The following is a 12,764-nucleotide window of genomic DNA, read 5'->3' on the forward strand; positions in this document are numbered from 1 at the left end:
TGGACACTGGGAGCTGGCTGAGGGCTGGACACTGGGAGCTGGGTGAGAGGTGGGCACTGGGAGCTGGCTGAGGGCTGGACGCTGGGAGCTGGGTGAGAGCTGGGCACTGGGAGCTGGGTGAGGGCTGGACACTGGGAGCTGGGTGAGGGCTGGACACTGGGAGCTGGGTGAGGGCTGAGCACTGGGAGCTGGCTAAGACCTGGACACTGGGAGCTGGGTGATGGCTGGACACTGGGAGCTGGGTGAGGGCTGAGCACTGGGAGCTGGCTGAGGCCTGGACACTGGGAGCTGGGTGATGGCTGGACACTGGGAGCTGGATGAGGGCTGGGCACTTGGATCTGGATGAAGGCTGGGCCCTGGGAGCTGGATGAGGGCTGGACACTGGGAACTGGCTGAGGCCTGGACACTGGGAGCTGGCTGATGCCTGGACACTGGGAGCTGGCTGAGGGCTGGACACTGGGAGCTGGCTGAGGGCTGGACACTGGGAGCTGGCTGAGGGCTGGACACTGGGAGCTGGCTGAGGGCTGGACACTCAGGCTGGCTGAGCGGCTGCAGATTCTGTGGAGGACAATGAGGATCCCAGGCAGGGAGGTGTCATGGACAATATTATGACGCAGAACTGACTCTCTGAGCCCCAGGTCGTCTAATGAGGGGACGGTCAGGAGAGCCGGGGAGGGAGCAGCAGCAGGCCCACGCCCTGGGCAGTGAGGACAGAGAGGAAGCAACAAGCGCCACCAGCTTCCTCTCCCCTGAAGCCTCTCAACTCAAACAGGCAGACAGTGCCCAGTCGGCGGCCCCTTTGACTGGAGCCTCGTCCCAGGTCCAACAAGGAGGTGGGTTCCCTTCCCTGTGAGGGCACATCCCAGTGCAGGTTCCATCCCTGTTGGGGCCCCTGCGGGAGGCAACCGACCAACGTTCCTCTCTCTCCCTTCTTCTCCTTCTGAAGTCCATTAACATAGCCTTGGGTGAGGACTAAAGAAATGATTATGGCTCTCTACATAACAAAATAAATAAAAAATCAATATAATTAAAAAGAAGAAAGACAGCAATTGTGGAGTCACAAGAGGCCTCAGGAAGAAAAGCAGGGATGGGTCCTCTGAGCCCCGAGAGGACAGGAGGGCCTCTCCTCGGCCTCCCTCCCGTGAGGGGGACGGAGGGGACTGTGATGGCCCCGCGTTGCCATGAGCACAGGTAACTGTGACCCCCACTTCGAGGTGACGAGACCAGCATCCAGGCCCCGCCTACCATCCAGGGCTTTGCAGACCTGTGGTCAGGAGCCCAGCCAGCTGTGGGGTGAGAGGGGCGAGAGCTCCAGGTGCGGGCAGCGAGGAGACCCCCACGCAGCACCTCCCACCCACAGAGCCTGACCCCTGGGCTGCTGCCCTCATGGGTCCCTGAGGTCTCCGCACCCAGCTCTGCCCAGAGCCTGTCTCCTGGGGCCATGGGGGGGGGGCAGGAGGAGGTCCCCCCAGAGTGGGTCTGAGCACCAGGGACACCAGCTGGCAGAGAATGAAGTACCTGCCTGCTTTGCAGACTTTGAATGTGGAAATGACCTGGAACTTTCCTTCAGAAGAACAGGAAGGGGCGGGGCATTGCCTCCCAGTCCCTTAGGAAGCCTGGGGCAGGCCCTCCTCCCTCATGTCCTGGGAAGGATCCTGCAGTGACATCAACCCCTGGGGGAGCACAGAGCCTTACTTGCCGTCCCCCTTGCTGTGCCTCACCAGCACCTCCCGCTGCAGGCGGGGCTGGCACCAAGGAAAAGACCTGGCAGAGGGGGAGATGCTGAGCCTGTGGCCATCAGAGAAGCAGCCTGCACCCTCCAAGGAGCTCAGACCCTGGGGACCAGTGTCATGCAGGGCGTGGTGGGGGCGGGGCCTGCGCCAGGATGGCTGCTCCTGTAGGACCCAGGCCTCCCCCTCCCTCCAGATCACCGCCCCCAAGAAGTGCAACTCTATCCTCCACCAGAAGGACCTGTAGGGTCAGCAAGAGGACCAATGAGGCAGCACAGGCTTCTGGCCAAGCTGTGGCCTTCGTCCCCTGACGGGGCCTTAAAGGACAGATCCGTACAGCGAACTGAAGGGGGAGGGAAGGTGTGCACCCAGCCCGCAGGTCTTGGACCTGAAAGCAGCCTCCAGGGCTCCAGGCGTGGGGCTTCCTGGGCAGGAGCTGCTCACTGAGTGCAACGGAGGAAGCAGGCAAGCAGCTGAGGCCACCCCCCACCCCCCCCACCCCTGCTCCCAAAGCACTTTGACAAACAAGGGTGGGTTCCCAGTGCTGAGACCTTTCCCCCACCCCTACCTCCCCCCTCCCCCCCCCAGGAGGCTTCCAGAACCAAGGAGGGGCAGTGGGTGAGGAGGCAACTACCCAGGGCCCACTACCAGCTCCAGATCCAGAGTGAGCCAGCGATGCATGAAGGGGCCCAGGCAAGAGCTGCAGCATCAGGTGACCTCACGCGCGAGCCAAGGTGGGCAGTGGACTGAGTGCTAGTTTGGTGATGGGGTGTCCTCCGAGGTCGGGTCCCTGTGACTGGGATGTGTCTTGGACATAAAGCGAGTGCGGAGTTCTGATCTGTGGTTCCGTTCTCCTGCAAGGGAAGTAGCCAGAGAAGTGGATCTCAGGGAGTGGGAGACATCTCCAGTATGGAGGCTGAGCACACAGACACAAAGGACCTGCCGAGGATGGAAACAAAAACTCTCGGCCTGGGGAATGCCCTCCCCAAGTAGCCCACTGGGAGACGCTGAGGTTTTGGGAAGGGCAGTCCCCGACCCAGCGACAGGAGACATTGCTCTGCTCAGTGGTTTTCTTAGTGCAGGACCTTCTGTGTCTGTGGGTCAGGCCCGCTCATATGAGTGTTTCTGTTGATGTTTGTGTCTGTTTGTTGTTTGGTTTATTTGTTTAAAGATGGGACACGTCGTCTCTGGGGATCCCAGCTACTGTGGCCAGGCTGACCACATGGCAGAGATCGCAGGGTCACCTCAGCAGCTGCTGAGAATTCTTCATCTTGGGGAGCTTCCTGCTTTCCCGCCCAGGGTGGCAGCCGCCAGGGAAAACTTCTCTTAGCTACTGAGAAGTTTCTGTCTGTCTGTCTGTAATGTAATTTTGGTCACTGATGTCTACCTTTTGGGGACTTGGTTTGCTGGGGACAAAGATTACACAGGAAAGTAGGGATCACAGGCAGGGGAAGTCAGCACCATGGGCTGGGATGGGACTCCATTGTTTGGGCAACAAGGTTAATGTCTCCATGATAATGGGCGGTTCTTGAATAAGAATGAACCACATTCCAAGGTTGACTCCCAGATCAAGGTTGAATCCCAGGTCCCAGGGACATGTAACTTAATATTTTGAGTTTGCTGAGTTAAATGGTAAAACAATATTGAGTATCAAAATATTTTTAAATAACGAAATACTAAAATATAAATCTCAGTATGCCTCATGTGGAGAATCTAGAACAGTGGTTCTCAACCTTCCTAATGCCGTGACCCTTTAATAAAGTTCCTCATATTGTGGTGACCCCCAATTTCATTGTTACAAATTGAAAATAATTAAAGCATAGTGATTAATGGCAAAAACAATATGTAATTATATATGTGTTTTCCAATGGTCTTAGGCGACCCCTGTGAAAGGGTTGTTCGACCACCAAAGGGGTCGAGACCCACAGGTTGAGAGCTGCTGATCCAGAGGATGGATTGGAATCTGTTAATGAATAAGTATTGTATTATTTTTAAAAATCTGAATATATTGCTAATCTGAGGAATGTTAATTCTAACTAATTGGATGAATAGAATAGGAAACTGAGATGGTTAAACAGCAATTTAGAGTTATCTAGTATATCCTATAGTCCCTAAACCGAGGACACTTAAGAGTAAATGATTTGCATTTTACCTCCCTAACCATAGGACAAATAGCTTATGTCAATGTACTGAGGGAGACAGATATATGCATAACCCATGAACACTGACAGTAGTCAGTGAAGGTCTGGTATGGAGAGCAGGGCCAGGTAGAATGGGCCAATGGAGGGTGGGAAGGAGAATATATATATATATATATATATATACACATTAGAGGCCCAGTGCACAAAATTTGTGCATGGAGCGGGGGGATGACTGGGGTGGGGTAGGGGATTGTCCCTCAGCCAAGCCTGCACCATCCACAATCTGGGACTACTGGCTCCTAACCACTTCCTGCCTGCCTGCCTGATTGGCCCTAACCACTTTTGTCTGCCAGCCTGATGGCCCCTAACCGCTCCCCTGCTGGCCTGATTGACACCTAACTGTTCCCCTGCTGGCCTAATCACCCCAAACTGCTCTCCGCTGCTGACTTGTTCACCCCTAACTGCCCCCCGCGGCAGGCCCAGTCCCTCCCAACTGCCCTCCCCTGCCAGCCATCTTGTGATGACATGGGGGGCCATCCTGTGATGACATGAGGGGAGGGAGGGAGTGCCACCTAGACTTTTATTAGTATACTAGAGGCCCGGTGCACAAAAATTTGTGCACTCAGGGGGCAGGGGGGTTCCCTCAGCCCAGCCTGTGCCCTCTCGCAGTCTGGGACCCCTCGGGAGATAACGACCTGCTGGCTTAGGCCTGCTCCCGGCTGGCAGAGGGCAGGCCCAATCCCTAGGTGCAGCCCCTGGTCGGGCTCAAAGCAGGGCTGATTAGGGAGTTGGGGCGCCGCCCCCTGTCATGCACAGAGCAGGGCGGATCGGGAGGTTGTGATGCCACCCTTAGTCACGCTCAGGGTAGGGCACCACCCCCGTCACACTCAAGGCAGAGTTGATGGGGAGGTTGCGGCGCCACCCCCTGTCATGCACAGAACAGGGCCAATATGGGGGTTGGGGCGCTGTCCCCTGTCACTCACAGAGCAGGGCCCATCAGGGGGGTTGGGCCTCCGTACCCTGTCACGCGCAGAGCAGGGCCAATCAGGGGGTTGAGGAGCTTCCCCCTGTCACTCACAGAGTATGGCTGATAGGGGAGTTGGGGCACCGCCCCCTGTCACACACAGAGCAGGGCGGATAGGGGGTTGGGGTGCCACACCATGTCACATTCAGGGCAGGGCCGATGGGGAATTTATGGCTCTACCCCATCACACACAGAGCAGGGCCTGTGGGGGGGCCAGGGTTGGGGCACCACCCTCTATCACCCACAGAGCAGGGCCAATCAGGGGGTTGGGGCACTGCCACTGTCACACTCAGGGCAGGGCCAATGGGGAGGTTATGGCTCTACCCCGTCACACACAGAGCAGGGTCCGTGGCATGGGAGGGGTGTTGGGGCGCCACACCCTGTCACACACAGAGCGGGGCGATCAGGGGGTTGGGGAGCTCCCCCCTATCAGGCACAGAGCAGGGCTGATCAGGGGCTTGGGGCGCCTTCCCCTGTAACAAACAGAGCAGGGCGGATAGGGAGGTTGTGGACCAGCCCCCTGTCACACACAGAGCTGCGGGGCAATCAGGGGGTTTGGGCACTGCCCCCTGTCATGCTGATCCCTGTGCCGGGAGGCCTCGCAGCTCTGCTGATCCCGGTGCTGGGAGGCATATTACCCTTTTACTATACAGGATAGAGGCCTGGTGCACAGGTGGGGGCCGGCTGGTTTGCCCTGAAGGGTGTCCCGGATCAGTGTGGGGGTCCGGATTGGGTGCCTGGCCAGCCTGGGTGAGGGGATGATGGCTGTTTGCAGCTGGTCACACCCCCTTCAGGGTGGGAGTCCACACTGGGGTGCCTGGCCCATCAGGGTGAGGGGCTGAGGGCTGTTTTCAGGCTGGCGGGTGACTGAAGCTCCCAACCGTTCCTTTTTTTCTTTTTTCTTTTATTCTGGGCCACCTTTAGCTCTGAGGCTTGGCTCTAGCTCTGAGGCCTTGGCTGCTGAAAGCAGGTATCTGGTTTGTTTGGGTTCTATAATCGAAACACTTTTTCAACTCCAGCTCTGAGATCCCGGCTGGCTGAAAGCAGGTTTCTGGGGTTTTGTTTAGCTTCTATATGTGTAACAATGTTTCAAACAGCAAGCTCAGAGGCGGCAGCGGCAGGTGGGGAACGTTGGCTTCCTCTGTCACTGAAAAAAGCAAGCCTCCTGTACGCTTCAAGCTGCCTGGCTGCCACCCGCCATCTTGGCTGGCAGTTAATTTGCATATCACCCTGATTAGCCAATGGGAAGGGTAGCAGAGGTATGGCTAATTACCATGTTTCTCTTTTATTAGATAGGATATATATGTGTGTGTGTGTGTGTGTGTGTGTGTGTGTGTGTGTGTGTGTATGTGTGTATATATATATATATATATATATATATATATATATATATAGTACTTTCAACAATAAATATTTTAAAAAATAGGACTAAATAGAAGGCCTCCTAACCTGCAATCACCTCCCTCACCCTCAGCTCCCAGCACACTCACTCATCGATTTGCAAAACGGCTCTGTCTGCAGTGAGATAGGCGAATGCTCCTAAAGGCTCCAACTTGTGTGCTCAGCACTGACCAGAGCATAGCTGCCTCACAATAGGGCCCAACACAGTGTTTCTGACACAACCAGACCAAACCTTCAAAGCACTAAATCAAAGCAATGCTTTTAATGCAGGAAATTTTAAATTTCAGAAGAGGAACTGCCTACTGAATCTCTGACCAGCAACTGATGATGCTGTTCATCTCTGATGCTCAATGGTTCTCAGTACTGAGATGACCCAATCAAAGAACAAAGAAATGAGTTCATCAGTTGGTGTTTTGGGGGATGAGGGTGGAGAAGGGTCACAGTCCTTACTGGGTGAGACCACCCTGCTCCCTGCCCCTGTCCTTTCTGAGCTCCAGCATGGTGTGTCTGCGGTGCCCCAGATGCTCCTGGATGGCCGCTCTGAAGGTGATGCTGATGACATTGAGCCCTCCCCTGGCTGAGGCCAGGGACACACCACGTAAGTGCACCTTGGGGGTGAGCTGTTGTGGGGGGAGGAAGAAAGGGAATTAGCTTTGTCGCCATGTCCAGGCCATGTCCCTTAAAAAATGGTGGCATTTTCTTCATGGCCACCTGTCTTTATCATATGGGTGCCGATTCTTTCCACCACAAAAGGGGCTGGTGCTCGCCACTATGAGATGTGCAAGGGGCTCCATGTATCTCAGCTGTTCTTCTCCCCTCCCCTCCAGTAAACCTCCCCAGCCTGTGTCCCCTTCCATCGGGGTCTTGAGAGGATTGAGAAATAATGATCTCAGACTGATTCCCACCCAGTGCTCCATTTACTGTATTGAGTTATCCCCAAGAGGAACGTTTCTCTGGCATTTTATGGGGAGTCATAGGAATTAGCGGGTCTCTCTTTGAGGACCCTGTGTTCTGTCCTCAGCAGAATCTGTGATGCTGGTGCCTCTGCCTACTATGTAGATGTATCCAGGGGCCTCCCCACCATCTCCTCTCCTTTCTCCATGAGCCCCCAAAGCTCATAAGTCCCTGTAATGGAGCTTCTCCTATAGAGGGGGCTATGCTCTCTCTTCCTCCTGTGGAAAGCCCCCGGGAGCGGAAGCAGAGATGCTGAGGACTGGGAAGGACCCTACCGATGAGAGGCGTCTCCTGAATGCCTGGCAGGGTAGTGCTCATGAGGGATCCATGTTGAACCTTCCTGTACCATCACTTCCTCCTACATCTCCCCTTCTCTGGCCTGAGCCCACAAATAGGGACTCACTTCGTAGAGATAAATTATGTGAAATTCTGTGTTTTTAAGTTAAAAATAGTCAAATGTTAGCAATTTCTTTTGTTCAAATTATAGACCGTGAGCAGGAGTAGAGAGAGAGTGTGAGGTTCCTTACATCCCATGGGGCTGAAAGTCAATAATCAAGTCAAGGGAACTCATTGGCCTCCTGGAGTCTTGGCCCCGATGCCACAGTCCATTCACCATGTCCTCAGTTTCCTGTAAGGAGCCGTGTTTGGTTGTCTCTACTTCCAGGTCCCCCCTATTCTTCCCCCAGCTATGTCCTCACCACTCCTGAGACCCCAAAGTTCACACAGACGCTCAGCCCTGGAACAGATCCACGGACAAGATAAAATGTAGTGATATTTTCCCTCTTTCGTTACCTGTGATGTTTCTTCCAACTAATAGGAGGGGAATGAGAACGAGTCTCTGAATTTCTCACAGGAAGCAGAGGGAACATAAAGTCTCATCTGAATAAAAGTGTGTGGGAGCTTGAGCCCTTGCTGCTTTCCAAGGTCCCCACAATGATCAACTCCCATAGCCTGAGTTCATTCATTAGACCACAGGGATTTATCTGAGCGACTGTTACACACTAGGCTCTGTTCTAGACTCACAGAAGCCGATTTCATATGATAGAAAGTCACCTTTTACATGGAACTTAGCTAATGCCCACCTCCCCGAGGCTCCTGTCCCCCCCCTCCCACTGTCTGGGCTCACAGCAGGTTCTCTGGTTTCCCAGGAGGCACATGGGTTCTCTAAGGCTTCGCAGGTGGCATTGCCTTCACCTGAGATGTGCCTCCCACCCCCACATACACCAACCTTCACCCACATCCTGTCACTCAGAGGCCCTGACCCCGCCCCTGATGGGACTTGGACCCTGTGGTCCCTGCTCCAGGCGCCCCTTTCCTGCCATCTCCCTCCTGTGTGGATGCGCCTGTGGATGGGCTGTGATGGGCACTTGGGTGAATTCTAAGCTGCAGAGCAGAGGGCGATGCCCGGCTTCCTTCCTGGGTCCCGGGCAGCTGGGGCCTGGCAGGAGGTCCCCTGCCCAGGGGGTGACAGGAGGAGGCGGGTGTGGGGAAGGGAACGGCTTGGGGTGACAGGGGGGGCAGGGGGGCGGGGCCGAGGGGTCTAGGAGGAGGTGGTGATGGCACAAGTCCTCGCCCAGCCTGGAGCCCTGAGCCGTGTGGGTCAGCCCAGTAGCCCAGTGTGTCCCCAGTGGCTGAGGGTCCCAGGGGTCTCCCTGCCCTGCAACCTCCCTCCAGCCCTAGATGACAGGGTCCCCAGGTGCTGCCAGTAGGGGTGCCAGGTCCTTGTCCCCACCGGCTGGGGGCCCCCCATTGGCCGGCTTAGCCATCCTCTCTCACCAGCGTGAGGGGTCCTTCCTGTCCCCACAGCGCATTTCCTGTATCAGCCTAAGTCCGAGTGTCATTTCTCCAATGGGACAGAGCAGGTGCGGTTCCTGGAGAGACACATCTACAACGGGCAGGAGGACCTGCGCTTCGACAGCGACGTGGGGGAGTTCCGCGCAGTGACCGAGCTGGGGCGGCCCATCGCTGAGTTCTTCAACAGCCTGGAGGACCTCCTGCAGTGGGAGCGGGCCCAGGTGGACAGGTTCTGCAGAGACAACTACAGGTTGTCTGCGCGATTCCTGGCGCAGAGACAAAGTGAGTGAAGAGGGTGGGAGTGGAGTGGTGAAGTGGGGGGGGTGCGCACACAGGGCTGTGAGGAGCACCCTGAGGGGCCTGAGGGCGGCTGTGGGACCCTGAGGTCCTGTCCTGTGTAGGGGAGTTTCCGGGGGTGCACAGTCCTGTCCAGTGGGGGGAGGCGTTGGGGAGCAGCGGGGAGGGAGGGGGGGAGGGGGGAGGAGGGAGTCGGTCTGTCTTGGCCAAACCCCCCAGACCCTGAACCCTGGAATAGGGGTGCTGGGTGCACAGGCCTGTCCCTGGGCAGAGGGTCAGGCTGGGTGTGAGGGGCGGGGCCTCTGAGGCACCTCTGGCCTCTCTGAGTTCCTTTCAGGTCTCAGTGTCTTGTTCCCCCTCAGTGCCCTGTGTTTACAGAGGGGGTGATGGGGAGCCAGGGTCTGATTGTAATTGTGTTACTTAACACACTGATGTCACATCTACACAGGCTGACAGCATTTAAGTCATTACATGTTAACTGTTTAGAGTTGAGACAATTTATCTCACATTCTATTTTGTTAAATATTTTTTCAATAGTGCCAAATACTCACTTGAAAATTTGTTTTTTATTTCTAATTTATCCTTCTTTGAATTCTAAGGTTCCTGAACAGTTTTCACGTACGTGTTGGCTAATGACTGTTCCTGCGCTAGGAATGGCCTATTGTCTGTAATCCCTGGTGTCCGGGCCTTTTTCTCAGTGATTTTCTGGGTTCTCTAGGCAGCAAGAGGGACACTTTGCTAACATTGGTGCAGCATTTTGTCCAGTTCCTGGCTTGTGTTTTCATTCTGTTTTATTACTTTCCATGTTAAGAATTTAAACTTCTTTAAGGAAAAGAAATGCACTCAGAAGTTGCTAGCAATGACTTACCATCAATCTTAAATCCACCCTTTTGGGGTGCAGTAAAAATGTTTCCCCCAGGTTTCTTCTCCTGCTTCTCTTCCTCTTGCTCCTCTTCCTCTTCCTCCCCCTCCTTCTGCTCCTCATCCTCCTAATCTGTATTTATTGGGCCTGGTCTCAAGCAGGAAGCACACATATTAATGAGTTCCAGACCCTGCTCTGAGCTCAAATGTCAAATTGAAAAGAGAGACAATTATAAAATGTCAACAATCCCAATAACAGGTCAGGTTCTTTTGAGAAGGAGCGGGTTGCTCAGTGAGTGTCACTGTATGTGTTATAATGAGTGGTGCCCTGCTCCTCACTCTCCCTCAGGACTCAGCCCCTGGAGCTAGGGAGTCACCTGTCTTTCCTGCTTCCAGGGGGACCATCTCTGTGTTCTCAGGTGTGATTGCATTCCCAAGACTTCACAACCTGAGTCCCCATCTCCCCAAGCTGTTCCCCAGTTTCTCCCTCTGCTTTCCTTATATTCTCTCTCCATATGTGATAAGCAGCTGACATATAGTGATGGCTACGTTCCAGCCGCTGTTGTACATGTTTCAGGCCCATTGGTCCTCATATGTCCTTAAGCAGTGAGTTAGTATTACCACCCCCTTTGCAGGTGAGGAGCTGAGCGGAGAGGATCTCCCAGGATCAGCCAGTAAGAGGCACAGCCTGGATGTGACCAGGCAGCCCTGCTCCAGAAATCACACTTGAACTCACACACTGTGTGCCTCACAAAGATTTGTAAACACTTCATTCAACAATGAGAAACTGTTTCAAGATACGAAAAATCCCCCAAATTTCCTCAACGTCTCTCAAATACAGTGGCCTGGGCTGTAGGCAGAGATTCAGGGCCCATGGCACTACCTCCTGCGGGGCCACAAGCAGGTTTGAAGGGGGCCTGCTGGGGCCTGGAGCCCAGGACTGGAGATGAGGCCGAAAGTGAGCCACCAAGCGGCCTGCCTGTCTTGCTCACTTCTCCCTCCACCTTCTCTGTCCTAGCTGAGCCCACAGTGACCGTGTTTCCTGCAAAGACCCAGCGCCTGCAGCACCACAACCTCCTGGTCTGCTCCGTCAACGGCTTCTATCCGGGCGGCATTGAGGTCCGCTGGCTGCGCAACGGCCAGGAAGAGGAGGCCGGGGTGGTGTCCACAGGCCTGATCCGGAACGGGGACTGGACCTTCCAGACCCTGGTGATGCTGGAAACAGTTCCCCGGAGCGAGGAGGTCTACACCTGCCAAGTGCGGCACCCCAGCAGGACCAGACCTGTCACCGTGGAATGGAGTGAGACGCACTCTGACCTCACACACCTCCCCCCACAGGGGCCTTTTCTTGTCCCCGAGGGGCAGGGACCCCTCTCCCCAAACCCCGTTTTCCTTTGCTCTTTCTCTCCTTCAGCACAGGCCACAGGGTAGTCCTGTGATCGCTTCTGTGGACACCCACAGCCCTGGGAGGCCACCCTGCCTGCCCTGCCTTGAATTCCCACATTCATCCTGGTCATGGTGCCCCTTGGCCCTGGGCACCATCCCCTGTGGACTGGGCAGTGCTTCTGCCTGCGCTGAGCTGCCCACTGTGATCTGGGAAGAGGCGCGTCCTCCACAGCGTGGGAGCCTTCCTGTGGGACAGCCCCGTCTGCTGTGCCTTCTGCGGCTCTGTCACCCGGGCCAAGTCCTGGAGGTCACCAGCCCCGGGCTCCGCAACCTCAGAGGCCGAAGCAGTGCCCTTGGGTGGGGAGTGAGGGGACCTGAGGCCAGTGCCTGGGCCTTGTACCCACTCAGTGTGACCTCAGTCTCTTTCCTGGAAACGGCTATTGTTCTGCTTCTTCTAGGTCACCTTCCCCACTCCCCAACCCCCCTCCTCACCCAAGCTCTCAATTCCAGGGTCTCCATTAGAGAAGTTGGTTTGGGCCAAAACCCACTGAAACCAGCTTCTTCTCCCAGGGGCCCAGTCTGGATCCGCACAGAGCAAGGTGCTGAGTGGAGCCGGGGGCTTCGTGCTGGGGCTGCTCTTCCTCGGGGCGGGGCTGCTCATCTACTTCAGGGCTCAGAAAGGTGAGGAGCCGGCTCGCAGCCGAGGCCCCGAGATGGTGGGGAGAACTGGGGCTTTGCTGGGTGAGCTCTGGGTATGGCAACGCCATAGAGGCCTCTCTGTCCCTGTCGGTCCCACGTTCCCTGGAAATGCAGAAATAACCAGCTCCCAGTTCTCAGGGTGGAGACATGAGGAGTCATGGCTGTGGGGATAGAGAGGGGTTAACACACACGGGGATTTGGGTGCAGATCCTGGGGTACATGGAGGAGCCGGCCCTGCAGTCACTAATGACACTGGATGTGACAGCTTTGGGGCCACTGCTCTCAGCTTCTGCTCTGATCCCTGCTCTGCTGTCAGCGGGTGGGGGTGCTGCTGGAGAAGCTCAGGTGGCCTGGGCGGGGACCCTGTGTTTGGGGACACACTTACCTTCATATCTTTAAGTGGCATCTTCCTTCTCTTCCCAGGACACTATCGACTTCAGCCCACAGGTAACGCTCTTTAATCCTCTCTCAGGGACG

At 55.6% G+C, this 12,764-nt stretch overlaps 1 protein-coding gene across 2 annotated transcripts in view; it reads left to right on the forward strand.

Moving 5' to 3' along the window:
- Positions 1 to 12,764, forward strand: part of LOC132237451 (HLA class II histocompatibility antigen, DR beta 5 chain-like) — a 93,925-nt gene that overhangs the window by 37,208 nt on the left and 43,953 nt on the right. The window contains exons 4-5 of one of the 2 annotated variants that reach the window (XM_059701957.1): positions 12,159 to 12,269; positions 12,711 to 12,763. In XM_059701957.1, coding sequence (XP_059557940.1) covers positions 12,159 to 12,269; positions 12,711 to 12,748 — 149 coding nt within the window. In that variant the 3' untranslated portion in view covers positions 12,749 to 12,763. Of the gene's footprint in view, positions 1 to 12,158; positions 12,270 to 12,710; position 12,764 lie in introns of those variants that run through there. The other variant, XM_059701956.1, reaches the window with a different exon arrangement.

The sequence above is a fragment of the Myotis daubentonii genome, chromosome 6 (genome assembly GCF_963259705.1).
Source record: "Myotis daubentonii chromosome 6, mMyoDau2.1, whole genome shotgun sequence".
NCBI lineage: Eukaryota > Metazoa > Chordata > Mammalia > Chiroptera > Vespertilionidae > Myotis > Myotis daubentonii.